This window comes from Oryx dammah, unplaced genomic scaffold (genome assembly GCF_014754425.2).
Source record: "Oryx dammah isolate SB20612 unplaced genomic scaffold, SCBI_Odam_1.1 HiC_scaffold_17, whole genome shotgun sequence".
Classification (NCBI taxonomy): Eukaryota; Metazoa; Chordata; class Mammalia; order Artiodactyla; family Bovidae; genus Oryx; species Oryx dammah.
Window position 1 is genome coordinate 74,738,929 of NW_024070201.1, and position 16,669 is coordinate 74,755,597.

The 16,669-nt window shown below is 52.8% G+C and overlaps 1 protein-coding gene across 50 annotated transcripts in view; it reads left to right on the forward strand.

Moving 5' to 3' along the window:
- The window catches only part of MADD (MAP kinase activating death domain), a 39,723-nt gene extending 23,560 nt beyond the window's left edge, over positions 1–16,163 (forward strand). For 12 of the 50 annotated variants that reach the window (XM_040259215.1, XM_040259216.1, XM_040259217.1 and 9 more), the window contains 11 exons: positions 738–846; positions 1,128–1,190; positions 1,430–1,550; positions 1,653–1,758; positions 2,445–2,555; positions 4,665–4,772; positions 10,583–10,747; positions 10,981–11,053; positions 11,190–11,296; positions 14,937–14,983; positions 15,259–16,163. In XM_040259215.1, the coding sequence (XP_040115149.1) occupies positions 738–846; positions 1,128–1,190; positions 1,430–1,550; positions 1,653–1,758; positions 2,445–2,555; positions 4,665–4,772; positions 10,583–10,747; positions 10,981–11,053; positions 11,190–11,296; positions 14,937–14,960 (987 nt within the window). In that variant the 3' untranslated portion in view covers positions 14,961–14,983; positions 15,259–16,163. Of the gene's footprint in view, positions 1–737; positions 847–1,127; positions 1,191–1,429; positions 1,551–1,652; positions 1,759–2,444; positions 2,556–4,664; positions 4,773–10,582; positions 10,748–10,980; positions 11,054–11,189; positions 11,297–13,010; positions 13,020–13,202; positions 13,846–14,936; positions 14,984–15,258 lie in introns of those variants that run through there. The other 38 variants (XM_040259175.1, XM_040259178.1, XM_040259182.1 and 35 more) reach the window with 9 other exon arrangements.
- The last annotated feature ends 506 nt before the right edge of the window (positions 16,164–16,669 follow it).

Sequence of the window (16,669 nt, forward strand, 5' to 3'; positions counted from 1 at the left end):
AGCTCACACACGTGTGCCAGGCACTATGAGTGATTTTATATGTCTTCTGATTTAATCCCTGGAATAGTCCTGTCGAGTGGGTATTATAACCTTCCTTTTACAGATGAAGAAAATGAGTCTGAGAAGCTAATCAGTTTTATGCCAAAGATAACACAGCTAGTAAGAGGCAGGGGTCTGATTCTTGGTCATTCTCAGTTTAAACCCAGTGTTCTTTTCACTGTGTTACACTGCTACCGAGAATTTGTCTAATTTTTAAGAGCAGAGAGTCTTATAGAAACGAAAGGAGGTAAAAATAAGTAAAAATGAAAGGTCGATTACATGTTTCGGGAGGCAATAACTGAAAGCAGTATTATCAGATTGACTTATTTTTAAAAAACTTTCTTTTATTTATTTTTGGCTGTGCTGGGTCTTTGCTGAGTGAAGGCTTTTTCTCTAGTTGCTGTGCATGGGCTTTAGGGAGCATGGGCTTAGTTGCCCCGCGGCATGTAGATTCTTCCCAGACCAGGGATCAAACCCGTGTCCCCTGCATTGGCAGGTGGATTCTTAACCCACTGGACCACAGAGAAGTCCCAGATAGACTTCTGTTTGAAGTGAGAAGAGTGGCAAAGGCAGGGCTACTGGAATACTTGTGGCTAATGATGGTGGCCGGTGTGTGAGCCTCTTTTATAAGCTGCTTGGTTTCCTTTGCCCCTTCCCCTTGGTGCCCCGGCAGCTGACCTGCTGTCTCTTCTCTCTAGGGTAAAGCCCATAGCTTGAAGCCAAGTGTAAAGGAGAAGCTGGTGGGCAGCCCAGTTCGCTCTTCTGAAGATGTCAGCCAGCGAGTCTACCTCTACGAGGGACTCCTAGGTGAGAAACAGACTGGGAAGGCCTCTCGTGCAGGAAGGAAGCAGGCCTCGGCCAGGGAAGAGGGTGGCATCAGACAAGTAGCTGCGTGGCCGTTGGCTGATGTCAGTGTGGATGTGAGAGGGCGTTTTTATATCTGAAGCCGGCGACTGTCGGTCTGGAGAGAGGAAGGCAGTGGGAGAACGCTAGGAGAGACTGAAGTCCGGTATTAATCGACAGTCTCTATCTTTCTGTCTTCTTTTACTTTCTTGCTACCATGGTCCTTCCTGCTCACAAACTGGCAGGAAGGGACAAAGGATCGATGTGGGACCAGTTAGAGGACGCTGCTATGGAGACCTTTTCTATAAGTAACCAGCTTTCTGTGTGTGGTGTTCATCCCTCCTCCTTGGGAGGGACTGGGCCTCACTTGGAGGCAGCTGGGGCTGGTGGCAGGAATGCTGGATCTGGGGTGGCGAGTCTGATGTTTCCTTTGCTCTGGAATTTGTAAAGACTCCCTTCCTTGCTGGAATTTACTGTTTATCTTAGTCTGGCAGCCGCCTTCTCTATCTGTTATATAAGGCCCTAAGAAACCCCCTCTTCCACACAGGCAAAGAGCGCTCCACTTTATGGGACCAAACGCAGTTCTGGGAAGACGCGTTCTTAGACGCTGTGATGTTGGAGAGGGAAGGAGCGGGCATGGACCAGGGTCCCCAGGAAATGATGGACAGGTGTGCAGCTTGCAGACCCTTGGCAAAGGCAAATTCGGCCCCTTCCCCGTTAACTCTGCCTCCTCCCACCTGGGGGCTGACGTGTCCCGGTCTCCCGTTCAGGTACCTGTCCCTGGGAGAACACGACCGGAAGCGCCTGGAGGACGATGAAGACCGCCTACTGGCCACGCTGTTGCACAACCTCATCTCACACATGCTGCTGATGAAGGTAGGGCCAGTCTTGCTTCCGCCCAGCTACTGCCAGTGCTGAGGACAAGGCTTGTTCCTGTTGCCTGAATCCTGGGGCAGTCGGGAAGAGTCAGGGCGTCCTGCTAGGGCCTCTTCCTCACTGAAGGTCTGAGGCCTCGCTGCAGCTCATTTATCCCCTTCACTGAAGCAGCCAGGCTGCTGTACAGCTGGGGAGTGTTGTAAAGGTGATGGATGATGGCTTGCTATTTGTTTCTTTTGAATTTTAAACGGGCTTCCTTTGCTGAATATTTTTAGGATGCCTGTCAAACTCCCCAGAGGATTCAGTGGAAAAATAATTTTTTTTCAAGTAGTAGATCCTTAGAAAGAATGCTCAGAATTTACTTTTCAGCACTAGTCCTTCATCATATAGACTTTCCCGTAGATGTAAAAAGCACTCCTCATTGGAAAAGCAGTGAATGGCAGATTCTAGTTTGACTTAGTTATATTTGGTTTTTATAGCCATGGAAGAGAACTGTGTTCCCAAGTAGAAGAGTCCTGTTCTGAAAGGACCTGGCAGGTAGAAGAGAGTTGTTTTGAGAATGAGTTCCTGGGTTTTTGCTCCACCTGTTCTCCCAGCCTCTCTTAATGTGAAGACATGAGTTGATCCAGTGGAGAGAATACCCTGCAGTCACTCTTGGTTATTAAGGTTCTGTTTTGGCTTTCCAGGTAAATAAGAATGACATCCGGAAGAAGGTGAGGCGCCTGATGGGAAAGTCCCATATTGGGCTTGTGTACAGTCAGCAAATCAATGAAGTCCTTGACCAGCTGGCCAACCTGGTGAGCACGTCTCAGCCATTCTTCAGGCTCCTTCCATCACACTAGTCAGCTGCCTAGGCGTGGGGGCCCCAAGGCCTAACGGAGAGGCTTCCCTGTAGGTCATTTCGTGGCTCAGATATTTTCAGAATTCCTAGTTCTGAACATAGGGCTTGGCCTCTAGAATGAGGTGTTTGCCCTTCTGTTCTGTGATAGGAGTCTCTGCACTGAAACCATCCCAGTGCAGCCTTCAGCATCTCTGTGGTCTGTGGACCCCTGTGGATCCACAAGGTGAATACTGTTTTCTTTACAATACTGAGATGTTACTTGCCTTTTTCACTGGGTTGACATGCACACCAATGGTTCAGAAGCAGAAGTGGGTAAAAACCGCTGGTGCCTTAATGCAGTGTAGACAGTGGCACCAAGGCATGCTGGCGGCCCCACCTCTGTACTCTCTCGGTTAAGAAGAAAATGGAAAGCCAGTTTACTTGAGAGTGTCCTCGATGAAGCAGTTAAAATCATCAGTCTTCTTAAATCTTATTATTGATGATACATCTTAATATTCTGTGTGGCAAAATGAGAAATACACATAAAGCATTTCTGCCGCAAACCAAAATGCGATGATCGTTTCGAGGAAAAGCAGTTTGTGACAATTTTAGTTGCACGGTGAACTGGCAGCTTTGTTTATGGGACATCATTTTCACTTGAAAGAATGGCTAACTGTCATTGTTTGGAGTTGGGTATTCAGCAGACTTTTGTGCTCGAAGCTTCCCAATATTTAAAGGCTTTTCTAGTGAGATTGGTGAATTAATGAATGATGAATTTGATGGAATAATGAATTGATGAAATTAATGAATGTGATGTTTTGATATTATGTCATGAAATGTGTCAACACTTGCAAGAGCTTCATAACTTGAAAAACCAGTCTTTTCCAGATGCTCAATGTGTGGTGTTGAAAATTCAACTAACCACTCCAAGTGTAACTCCAAGTGTAAAGCAGACAAATGGGTCATACTGTAACAAAGTACAGAGTGTTCACTGATGTGTTTTCAGACCCCACATTGCAACTAAGTTTAAGAAACTACTTGAGGTTCTGGTACAGCATCAGAGAAGACTATGCATATATATATGGAAAGCCTGGTAGAATACTCCTCCCTTTTCCAGATACATATCTTTGAAGTCAGATTGTCTTTAATATACCTCTGCCAAAGCAACATGTCACAATGGATTAAATGTAGAAGCAGATATGAGAATGCAACTATTTTTTAAAACATTAATGAATCTTGCAAAAATGCAAAATAATGCTGCTCTTCACTTTTTTTGTTGTTCTGAGAGATATAGTTATTTGAAAAGTATATGTTATGTATATTACCATGCAATGGATTTATTATTGTACTCTTGTACCTAGTCACTAAGTCGTGTCCAACTCTTTTTGCGACCCCATGGACAGTAGCCCAGGCCTCTGTCCATGGGATTTCCTAGGCAAGAATACTGGAGTGGGTTGCCCATTTCCTCCTCCAGGGGATCTTCCCGACCCAGGGATCAGACCCGCACCCCTTGTGTCTCCTGCACTGGCAGGCATATTCTTTACCACTTGCACCCCCTTATTAACAAATTACTAATTCCTTTTAAATGAATTGGATTTCCCTGCTGGCTCAGATAAAGAATCTGCCTGCAGTGTGAGAGACCCAGGTTCAATCCCTGGGGTTGGGGAAGATCCCCTGGAGAAGGGAATGCCTACCCACTGCAGTATTCTTGCCTGGAGAATTCCATGGACAGAGGAGCCTGGCAGCCTGTGCAGTCTGTGGGGGTCACGAAGAGTTGGACACGACCCGCAACTAACACTTTAAATGAATTAATAAAGACTTAAGACTTTTGTCAATGATAATTTCTAATATGATAAATATCTATAAATTTAACTCACAAAAACATAAGCTCTTGGGGGTCATCAGTAATGTTAGAAGAATCCTGAGACCAAGAAGTTTGTGAATATGTCCACGGTGGCCAGTGGCCAGCAGATGGCGCTGCTCTGAGGAGATCGAGGAAGTGAATTGCTGATTGCAGGGATTCTGAGCCCAGACTGCTCTGTGAGAGGGAAGCTCGGATGTCGCTAAAGGATCTCTCTTTCCTCAGAATGGACGAGATCTCTCCATCCGGTCCAGTGGCAGCCGGCACATGAAGAAGCAGACATTCGTGGTACATGCAGGGACAGACACGAATGGCGATATCTTTTTCATGGAGGTAGGTGCTGCTGGTTCATGCCCAGAGGAACATTTGAAAGTCATTTGAAAGTCACAAGAAACTCCTAGAATGGATGCCAGAATATTTTTCCCCACTTATCTCATTCATTTTCATGGTCCATTATCATTAATTTTCAGTTCAGTTCAGTCGCTCAGTCGTGTCCGACTCTGCGACCCCATGAACTGCAGCACGCCAGGCCTCCCTGGCCATCACCAACTCCCGGAGTTTACTCAAACCCATGTCCATTGAGTCAGTGATGCCATCCAACCATCTCATCCTCTGTCGTCTCCTTCTCCTCCCACCTTCAATCTTTCCCAGCATCAGGGTCTTTTCCAATGAGTCAGTTCTTCACATCAGGTGACCAAAGTATTGGAGTTTCACCTTCAACATCAGTCCTTCCAGTGAACACCCAGGACTGATGTCCTTTAGGATGGACTGGTTGGATCTCCTTGCAGTCCAAGGGACTCTCAAGAGTCTTCTCCAACACCACAGTTCAGAAGCATCAATTCTTCGGCACTCACCTTTCTTTATAGTCCAACTCTCACATCCATACATGACCACTGGGAAAATCATAGCCTTGACTAGATGGATTAATTGTCAGGCTCTTATGCAAATAAGTTAATGTAATAGATGATTCCCTGTCTTGTCTTTTATATAGAGTAGATGATACGGTCGCATTGTCCATAGGTCAGAACAACATGAAATGGTATATACTGGCAAGTCTTGTCTCACTCTTATCCCCTTCCACTCAGTTTTCCAACCACCTCACCCCTTCCTCTCGTAGGCAGCCACTTTTATTTATAACCACTTTATGTCCTCCAGTGGTTTTCTATGCAAACACAATAAAACATAAATTCTTATTTTCCTACTCTTTTACATAAAGGTTCACTTCAGTTCAGTCTCTCAGTCATGTCCGATTCTTTGCGACCGCATGGACTGCAGCACGCCAGACCTCCCTGTCCATCACCAACTCCCAGAGTTCACCCAAACTCACGTCCATTGAGTCGGTGATGCCATCCAATCATCTCATCCTCTGTCGTCTCCTTCTCCTCCCACCTTCAATCTTTCCCAGCATAAGGGTCTTTTCCAATGAGTCAGCTCTTCGCATCAGGTGGCTAGAGTATTGGAGTTTCAGCTTCAACATCAGTCCTTCCAGTGAACACCCAGGACTGATTTCCTTTAGGATGGAGTGGTTGGGTCTCCTTGCAGTCCAAGGGACTCCCAAGAGTCTTCTCCAGCACCACAGACCTAAAGGAAGCACATCATATCTGCTGATCTGAACCTTTTTCTTTTTCTCCTTAAACGTATCCTGGAGATCTTCCGTATCAGTGCAAGAAGCATGCTCTCATTCTTTTTACAGCCGTGTGGTGTTCCACCACGTAACTAGACCACACTTTATTTCGCCAGTCAGTATATATACGCCCTTGGTTTTCGCCCAGATTTTTGTATTGTTAGTAGCGTGACTCTGGATGACACTGCCTGCTTCATTTCATGCATGAGAAGAAGCTTTATCCAAGAATCCCCAGAAGTGGGGTAGCTGAGCCAGAGAGAAAAGGCACTGATAGTTTCGGTTGCTATGACTCTAAAGTGTCTCCTAACATATAGTTTCTCTTCCATTGTTGCTGTTTATTTTGTTGGAAAAAATATGCCCTGTGGAGGAGCCATCTTACATTTTAGGTTTTTTTGCTGATTGCATCTCCTTAGTGTTGTGTAACTTGTTTCTTTATCACTTGTATTTGTACACACTAGTGGTTCAGTCTGGAGGTTTGTTCAGTTTTGGTTTCAGTATTTCGGCAAGACTAGGTGGTTGCCTCATATGGTCAGCTCTCTGCTTGTGGTCCAAGGGTTCACACGTGGGAATCTGACCTCTGCACTGCATTACTTTCTGATTTAACTTATGGTATTTTTTGCCGTGCAGAATTTTTACTTTTTTTATAGTTGAATTAATTAGTCATTTATTTTCTGGCTTCTGGATTTTAAGTCATAGCTAGAAAAATCCTTTCTTAATCCAGTATTATGAAGGAAGTTGGCCACGTTTTCTTTATTTCTGTGTTTTTAATTCTAAAATTTTAAGATTCTTTCTAAGTAATTTTAGGGGGCCAAGTAAAGCTCCTCTATAAAGCAGTGAAATTGGCTAACACCCTGTTGCCTTTTGGTTCAGTTGAATTTGATTTTCACAGTCACAGCTTTTAGAAGAGGTAATCCAGCAAACGTAGGCTGGGGATCTGCTCTGCAGCGGAAACTTACATGGTGATAGAACGGAGAAGGCTGTTGTTTTCATGTCCCCTTGAAGTGATAGAATTTGTCTGAGTGCCTGTTGGAGCTGAGGGCTGCTTCGGACACCTGCAGCAGAGTAAATTTCTGCAGAGGATTCTCTGACGTGTAGGACCCTCTCACCACTGTACATGGAGCCTCAGACGAGGGCGGTGGAGCTTGGGGCGGGTCCGTCACCTCATAGATGCTCCGCCTTGTACCGCAAAGCATGGGCACCGCGATCACTCTGTCAGCGCCTGGCTACTGTGAGGCTGTCGGAGTTAACCGTTCTCAGCACAGGCTGCTGGCTGCGTGATCAGCTGGATAACAACTTGAAGACTTTTAAAAAATCACCTTTATTGCCTTTTATCTTAATTACAAAAGTATATGCGGGAAACATTTCAAACCATATAGAAGTCACTTAAGTAAAAAGTAAAAATTTTCCTTCACTTCCTGCCAATGCCATGTCTCAGAGGTAACCACTGTTAGAGAATTTGGTGTGAATCCTTTCAGATTTTTTTTAAAATGTGTATTTGTATGAATGCTGCTTCTACTGCTGCCAAGTCGCTTCAGTCGTGTCCGACTCTGCGACCCCACAGACGGCAGCCCACCAGGCTCCCCTGTCCCTGGGATTCTCCAGGCAAGAACACTGGAGCGGGTTGCCATTTCCTTCTGCAGTGCATGAAAGTGAAAAGTGAAAGTGAAGTTGCTCAGTCATGTCTGCCTCTTAGCAACTCCATGGACTGCAGCCTACTAGGCTCCTCTGTCCATGAGATTTTCCAGGCAAGAGTACTGGAGTGGGGTGCCATTGTCTTCTCCACTTCAGGATATTTGTATGAATACAGCTTACTATATGGAATTTTGTTTCAGTGTTTCTAAAAGTGATATCAGATTACAAATATTGTTATATAATTTGGCTTTTTTCACTTAACGTATCACAGATATAGCGATAGTATGTCTAGTATGTCTCCATATTATAGAAATCTGTCTTTTTTAAATGGATGGTCAACCGTTAGGTTTTCTATGGATGTGCCATGATGTATTTAACTAGTCCCTCCCACTTTTTCTTTTTGTTTTTAACAAGGATTAACTGGTCATCCTTGAACATAAATCTTTGCACAGTCACATGAGAATTTCTACAGGATAGATTCTTAGTGCGAAATTTCTGGGTCAAACTATGTATAAGATAGATGGCTAATGAGAGCCTACGTATAACACAGGGAACTCAATGCTTGTGGTGATCTAAATGGGAAGGAAATCCAGGCAAGAGGGGGTCGAGCTATACCTACAGATGGTTTACTTTGCTGTACAGCAGAAACTAACACAGCATTGTAAAGCGACTATACGCCAATAAAAATTAATTTAAAAAAAAGACATTTCTGGATCAAGTTTACATATGTTTACAACTTTTTAAAAGCTTTTCATTTTGCACTGGAGTACAGCTGATTAACGACGTTGTGGTAGTTTCGGGTAGACAGCAGAGGGGCACAGCCATACAGATACAGGTGGCCATTGGATACATTTACAGTCTTGATAGGTTTTGCCACATTGCCATCCCAAAGCCTATGCCAGTTTACACCTCCACCAGCATTGACGAGAATGGCACGTTACTGCCTTTGTGTCTCTAGCCTAGAAACTGTCTGTATCTTTTGCCCTGTGTTCTTTTCAGAATCACGTGTTTCTGGCTGCGCTGGGTGTTTGTTCCTGTGCGGCCTCGCTCTAGTTGCAGCGAGCGGGGGCTGCTCCTCCATGTGGGGCTTGGGCTCCTCGTGGCGGTGGCTTCTCTTTTGTTGCAGAGCACAGGCTCTAGGCGCACGGGCTTAGTTGCTCCAAGGCACGTGGAATCTTCCCGGACCAGGGATCGAACTCGTGTCCCCTGCATTGGCAGGCGGCTTTTTATCCACTCTGCCCCCGGGAAGGCCCTACATGATGTTCTTAAAGGGTTATCTGATGGAGAGAAGCACAGAGTTCAGCCACGGTAGAATCCAGGTTTCTAAATTCCTACTCAGCTGCTTTGGCCCTTTTCTTCCTCAGGCTTTTGGACCCCAGCAACGTCTTGTGTAGGTAGATTACAACCGATAGTCTTGTGTGTTCCTTATTCTTTCACGCAGTTTTTGTGGAGCACACATTACAGCCAGACACTCTGCTGGCTTTGCTGGCTTTGGGGTTACAGTAGTGAATCAGGGAGATAAGGTTTCTGTTGCCCTTATAGGGTTGATAAGCCATTGGGAAAGTCAGGTAATTAAACACCCAGTGTCATAAAGGATAACGAGCATTATGAGAGATTTCTGGAGGGCAGATGTCATGAGGATACACAGCAGAGGGCCTGGGCGTTGTGGGTGATGCCCAGAAGTGATCTTTGCACTTAGACTTGATGAAGAGTTAGTGCTTAATGGAGTAGGGGAGGGGAAGAGTGTCCTGGGGTGTTTGGGGCAGAATGGTGGGCTCTCACATCACGCCTTCATTCCTGGCTCAGGCAGCTGGGGGGACAGAGATGCCAGTTACTCAAGGAGCTTAGAGGGAGGGGCTGCCCAAGAGACGCAGTCCAGAGCTGGGCAGGGTGAGCTTGAGGTGCTGCCAGCGTGAAACCAGCACAGAGCGTGGTCAGGACTCAGGAAGACAAGTCTCCTATGCAGGAGGCTTTGAGGATCATTAGTGTGGTCGTCAGAATTATTATTCTGTTGGCTACATCACAGTTGTGTTATTGGTATAGCAGCTGACTCTCAGGTACTTTCTACGTGCCTGGCTTTATTCTGAGAATTTTATGCACATTAACTTACTTAATCTTCACAGTAACTCTATGAAGTTATTGCTGTCCCCATCTTACACATGAGGACATACAGACACAGATTAACTTGCTTAAGGTGGCACAGCTAAGTAAGGTGATAGCCGGAATCTAAACCCAGGCAGTCAGATCTTCGCCTGGTGTTCTTAGCCATGGTGCTGAACTGCCTCCTCCATAACTGAAGGCAGATGGCCTGCGGGAGAACGTTGAGCAAGAAAGAGGAACTCTGTGAAGGAGAACTTTGCCTTTTAATTTATATCATCCTGTGCTTGATAACTTTTTTATTATTATTATTGCGTTAAGCAATGTCCATGTGTCATTGGTGTAATTAATTTTTGAGAAGAATCTGTAGGGAACTGGAGTTGAACCAGGATTAGATGTGTTCGTTTCCCTTTTTTTCCTCCTGGGTTTGTGCCCCAGCCCCCTGCCTTTGTGCCCTTCACTAAAGAGATGATTCCTAAGATTGAAAGATAGAGGCAGGAGATGGCCTCCGCGCACTTTACCTCCGGAACGCATGAGAGGCGATCAACCCTGAGGTGAGGCGCGGGCCTCCTTCCGGGCCCACGAGCTCGTCTCAGCGGCCTCTCCTCTGGCCAGCAACCCTTCGGGTGGATGCGTGCCCAGCCGTTCAGGGTCTGCGTCTCCCCCCAGCTTAGGCTGAGTGTCGGGTGAGAACCCTGACCAGGGGGATGCTCCTAGCACTCGGCGCGCCTCCGTCCCTGGGGCGGGGCGGCAGAGACCCAGGAGACCAGGGCCGCCGACCGCCCCGCAGGTGTGTGACGACTGCGTGGTGCTGCGCAGTAACATCGGGACGCTGTACGAGCGCTGGTGGTACGAGAAGCTCATCAACATGACCTACTGCCCTAAGACCAAGGTGCTGTGCTTGTGGCGCAGAAACGGCTCCGAGACCCAGCTCAACAAGTTCTATACTAAGAAGGTACCTCCCCGTGAGCTCCGTGTGTCCGGGCGGGGCAGGCGATGAGGGCCACACGTTGAGTTCCCTGCGGGGAAGGGACCCTTCCGGAAGCCACACTGGCCTCCCCCCCCACCATCCACGTGCCTCTGGCTGCGGCGTGGGCCGCATAAAGCTGCCTCCGAGGTCCTGGGTTCAGGGACGGGTGGCGCGCCCGGGGGCCTGGTCTGACCGGCCGGCCACCCCCTGTGCCGCAGTGTCGGGAGCTGTACTACTGTGTGAAGGACAGCATGGAGCGCGCCGCCGCCCGCCAGCAGAGCATCAAGCCGGGTGAGGAGGGGCGGCCCTGAGCCCACGCCTTCCGTTGACTTTCGTTGGTGTTCATCCGCCCAGAGAGCCCCGCGGAGGTCACGGGCCTCGGGACTCGCCCCCTCCGTTAGCTGATAACGCCCGTCCCTTGCCGCAGGGCCAGAACTGGGTGGCGAGTTCCCGGTGCAGGACATGAAGACTGGCGAAGGGGGCTTGCTGCAGGTCACTCTCGAAGGGATCAACCTCAAGTTCATGCACAACCAGGTGGGTTAGAGTGGCAGCCCGAGGCTTTCAGCCCTGGCGCCGCAGGCGTCCAGTGTCCAGGCTCCCCAACGAATGGGAGCCGGGCCTCCGGGGCTAGTGGGAGCATCCGGGCAGCTGGGCCAGAGGGCGATCGGGGGCGGGGGGCGCAGTGACACTGGCCGCCCCCACCCAGCGAAGCCGAGGCAGGGAGGCCGTGCAGGGGGGCGGGGAGAGGGCCTCAGCTCAGTGTGAGTGGGAGCGTCTCCCCGGCCCTTCCCTTGCTCCAGGGTGTGCTTTCGCTTGTGGTTTCGCTGAGTCTAGGCCAGCTGGTCCTCTTGTGCGTGTGAAGCGTGTGTGTGAATTCGCCTTTCACCCTGCTGATCCTCCTTCCTTTTCTCTTCCTTCCTCTGAGCGCCCCACTCGTCCCCTGCTCCGCAGACCCCACTCCCCCGCCCGCCGGCCCGCAACCCCAACTGGGGAGCACTTCGGGATCCATCTTGCCCTCCCTGTGGTTCCACCGTAGGAGCTGACCGTTTCTCCTCTGGGTCTTCTAACACAGCGTTACGTTTTCTCTCAGTGGACACTCCTTAAGCTAATTCCTTTCTGAGGCCCGCGCGTCATCCCAGGTCCGTTCCCAGTCCTGGCTCTTCACACAAGTGCCTTCCCTCACCCTCCCGAGGCTCTGAGCCAGATCCGAGTGCACAGTGAACGCCTGGCCTCGGGGGCTCCCTCCCCACTTCCATTTTAATTCTTCTTTCAGGACCCCCTCAGGGTAGCTCGGGGTGCTGGGAAGCAGCCCCCGGCTTTCCGGCAGGGCGCATGCAGAAGGACGTTTACTGTCAGTCACTGTGGTGCCTTAAATAGCACACTCGAGACCCAAGGGTCCACCTGGAGAGGGTTTACTTAAGCGGTCTTCTGGACCATGAAGGCACCAGCAGTTCTTGGGGACCAGGCTTTGGGCTACATTTGAGGGTTGCAGCCTCCCCCAGAGCCTCACCTTCTGAAGAACCCTTCTCAGTGAATGAGCCCCATCCTCACCTTGGTCCTCCCCCCACCCCTGCCCCAGACCGACCTCCCGTCTAAGCGCTACACAGTGGGTGCAGGCCGGTCTGTGGATTACGGCTTTGCCCCAGGAGACAGATGCTGTGGAGAGGGGAGGTCAGACCCTGATTCACGTTGAGATCCTGGTCTCGGGGCCCATCTTCTACCTCCTGACAGTCAGCTGGAGTGGAGAAAGCGGTGGCCCCCTGGTGGGGCTCTGCTGAGGCGGGGAAAGCGTGGCCTTTGGAGTCAGGATGTACTCAGATTCAGATGCCAGCTGTTATCCTCTGGCAAAAACCTTCCTGACCCTCGGTGTCCTATCTGTGTGGGATGCCCCACCCCGGAGACTCAAGGACAGACAGACAGTGTGTGCAGACTCCCAGTAGGCACTCACGAGTGGTAGCTGTCCGGGGAGAACCTGGATCCTGTCTCACGGAAGATGTCCCCACTTCCCCCAGGACAGTGTGAGGAGAGCTTTGTGCCCGTGCCAGCCCTCTGCGCCGGAGGAGGACGCATGGCGGGGTAGAGCGCTGAGGGGCCGGGGCGGGGGGCCCCGGGGCGCCGGATCCTGCCAGCGCTGCCCTGGGCGGAGGGTGCGGGCAGGCAGCCCAGGCCGGCAGAGGGGCCTTGGGGTTGGCTTTGACCGTTGAAACTAACACCTTCCTTTCTCTCCCATGCTTTCTCCTCCGGCCAGGAGCGGAAGGTACTGCCCTTTCTGCTGTCTTCGCTTCTTGGCGCTTTTGAGCTGTGTGTGTGTGGGCTCTGACACTCTCCCTTCTGGACATAGGTTTCCAGTGTGGGTGCGGGGCTGCAGCTGGGAGAGGGGGCTCTGCGGGCGGAGGGGGAGCCTCTGGGCCTTACCGCTCCCTCCCTCCCTCTCTTGCAGGTTTTCATAGAGCTGAATCACATTAAAAAGTGCAATACAGTCCGAGGCGTCTTTGTCCTGGAGGAATTTGGTAATTACACTATTTTGCTCTTAGGTCTGGACTCACATGGCAGTAACTCAAACCTCGGAGCTCCAGAGGAGGGACTAGAGACAGAGAAGAAGCGCCTCTGCAGAGAGGTCAGGAGGAGCAGGAGCGTAGGGAGGACGAGAGAAGGGAGGCAGGAAAGCTAGCCGGTGCTGTCAGGGAACAGGCCCCAGAGCAGCGGCTTAACGCCGGCCCAGAGCAGCGCTGGTGCTCAGGGGTTCCTCCAACTGGCTGGGCCAGACCAGGCAGAAGTCAGAAAGTCCTGGGGGCAGAGCGGCCCAGCCGCACCCCCGCTCAGTTGTGCTCACGTAGTCCGCCTCGGTCCCTCTAGCAGCCCAGCGCCTCGTCCAGCCGCCCTGGGGCCACACCAGGGTCCGTGCAGCCTCCAAGCCGGAGGGAGGCGCACAGGGGCGCAGGCAGGCCTAGGGCGCCGGGAGCCGGGCTCCCCCCACGTCCAGGGCTGAGCGGCATCTGGGTTCTCACCCTGGGGCTTTGAGTTCCTGCTGTGTTTGTGCCTCACTCTTTTGTGCCCCTCCTCGCTGCTATGAAAACCTTCGTTCTCCAGCAGGTAAAGTGACCTCGCCGCGCTGCCTCCCCCGGCCCCGCCCACCGCCTCGGGCCCAGGTGGGCGGGCTCCCATCGCCACCCCTCCCTAACCTTCCTTCCACCCTCTTCCTTCCCCATGTCCTCCACCCGCGTTGGCTCACCGGTTCTGTACGCCTTCCTCTCTTCTGCCAGAGAGATGTTTCGGGGGGCAGGGGGGTCTTCCAGCTCAGGAGAAGGACCTGGGCTCCTTGTTCTACCTTGGACCAGTGTATTTACTCCCTGTTAACCCTGGGCCCCAAACTCCCCTCCCAGGGTCAGGAGGAGGAGGGGCCCCCTGGGGGCATGACGCCCCCCCACTGCTGGTCGGGGCTGGCACGGGGCTGAGACCGGGCCCGGCTTCCCTGCTCTGGCCGCGCAGCAGCCCCGCAGGGCTGGGGCCAGGGGTCTCAGTCTTGCCCCTCGACCCGTGGACCTGCGTGTGTCTTGCCTGACGCTCCCGTCACTTCCCCTGGGCGCCATCCTCGCCTGTCTCTTCTGCTCGGCGTGTCTGCTCCAGGGCCCTCTGACGCTCTCCCTCACACGGGCAGGCCTGGGCCTCTCCTGCCACCAGGGAAGGAAACTCCCGAGCCTGGTGGGTTTAGTGTCCCGCCCCTGCTCCACCCACCTCAGGAGCCTCCATGTCGGGGCTGGAAGCACAGGGCGTCTGCTGCCTTGACCGGAGGGTGGGGCTGGGCAGGGGGCTGAGTGCTCGGGGGTCCCAGCAAGGCGAGGCACAGGCTAGGAAACTGCTCTTCTTCTGGCCGAAAGCTGGGCGCGCCCGCCGTGGTCCTTGGGGGCCAGGACTGGAGCAGCGGCTGGCCAGCGGGGCAGAGCCCGGCCTGCTCTCGGCTGGGGCGCTCCCCACAGGTCGAGCCGCGGCCCTGGAGCCAGGGGCCACTGTGGACCTCAGGGCGTCTGGGCCAGTGTCCCCTCGCTCGCAGGGGCTGGGTGAGGCCCAGAGGGGAAGGGGACCCTGTGCCGGGCGCTGCCGCCTGGGGGAGCGTGGCATCATTGCTCTGAAGTGTTGAACTCTCTTGTTTTGTCTCTTGCCCGTCCGGTTGTAGTTCCTGAAATTAAAGAAGTGGTGAGCCACAAGTACAAGACGCCGATGGTGAGTGTGTCTGCAGAGGGCTCCCAGGGCGCCTCTGGCAGGAGGGGGGCGGGCCTCGCAGGGCGCGGGGCAATGGTGAATGGTTGAGGCGAGTGTGGTCCGGAGGCCAGAGGTGCCGCTGGAGTGGAGCAGGCGTTTGGCCCGGCAGAGGCGCACCGCCTCCCCTCCCGCAGCCCCCTCTGGCCTCGCAGGGGCTCCTCAGCTGGAGGCCGTCCACGAGTGAGGATGCAGAGCCTGCGTCCGCTGACGCTGACCCGGCTGGTTCTCTCCCCCAGGCCCACGAGATCTGCTACTCTGTGCTGTGTCTCTTCTCGTATGTGGCCGCGGTCCGCAGCAGTGAGGAGGACCTCAGGACCCCGCCCCGGCCCCTCTCTAGCTGATGGGGAGGGCCGAAGGCTGCCCCTCGCTGCTGCCCCGGGCACGATGCTGCCAAGCGCACCAATGGTGGCCCAGCGTGTCCTCTGCAGGCCTCTTGCCACAGCTTAGACGGCTCTCAGTGTGTATGTCTGTGTGTCCCACGGGCTGAGCTAGTCTCTCCCACCTTTCCCTCCCCTCCCCCAGAAGACCAGCGTGCTGTCCCCTTGGGGCTCGAGTGTGTGTATGTGTGTGCGCACATCTCTCGGGCCAGTGGTTCCTGAGAACGCGAGAGGACACGCAGTATGAGCCCCCTGCTGCGTGCTGTTGAGACGTCTGTTGTGGTTCTTGTCCGTGACATCGTGGCTCTTCAGGGCAGACCTGGCCTCTCTGCCCTGTGACCCAGCAGGCTTGTCCCCGCCCCCAGTGAAGGGTGGGTGAGCACAGGAGGGGTCAGGGGGCAGCAGAGCCAGCAGGGCCCGCCCTGCTCCCCGGGCAGTTCCTAGGCAGCAGTCACTGCCCACGGGCACAGGCCTGCCTGGCGGCTGCTCCCACAGCCTCCCCCCACAGCGGGCCATGCTGACCCCCTTTCACTGCTGAGCGCCAGGTTCCTTGCGGCCTGCCCGCCTCGGCAGGAGACCCCCAGGGCCGCGGGCTGCCCCGCCCAGAGCCGGGTGGGGTGGGGAAAGGCCAGTCCGGGCCCCACTCGTGTGTGAGGGCAGGCGAGCCTGGGAGTGGGCAGCAGGGGACTGTAAATACTTTGGCTCCATGCTATTTATAGATGGTATACAGAGGTGTGAATGTGAAATAAACGTCCTCAACTCCCCACGGGTTCCCGGCTGCCATGCGTTCAATGAGGCCCCTCAGCCCAGGCGCAAGGAGGGCCGGCCCTGGACTCCCCAGAGGCACCCTCTGCGGAGGCAGTCAGGGAGCTCCAAGGGGCGGCCCCAGGGTGGCTGTGCTCGAGTGGGCCACTAGAGGGAGCGGCTAAACTGAGCTTTGACAGGGAGCAGGGATTCAGTGGGGCCGGAGAGAGACTGAGGCCTGGGCCTCAGCTCCCCTGAGAGGTGTCAGGACTGGGCCTCTGCCAGGGCCTGGAGACCAGGAGTGTCTGAGGCGGAGCAGGACTCCGAGAAGCAACCTTGGACCAGCCTTCGTGGAACTTTTCTGTACTGTGGAAAAGCCACTATCCGAGCACCTCTGAAAGCTGCTGGCTTCCTTCTCCCAAAAGGAAATCAGTGACTGGCTTCCGACCGCTTGGCGAGGGTTGGGGTGGGGAGCAGAGTAGGGCCCTGGCCCCCACACACCTTGATCCCGTCTTGTCCAGACAGG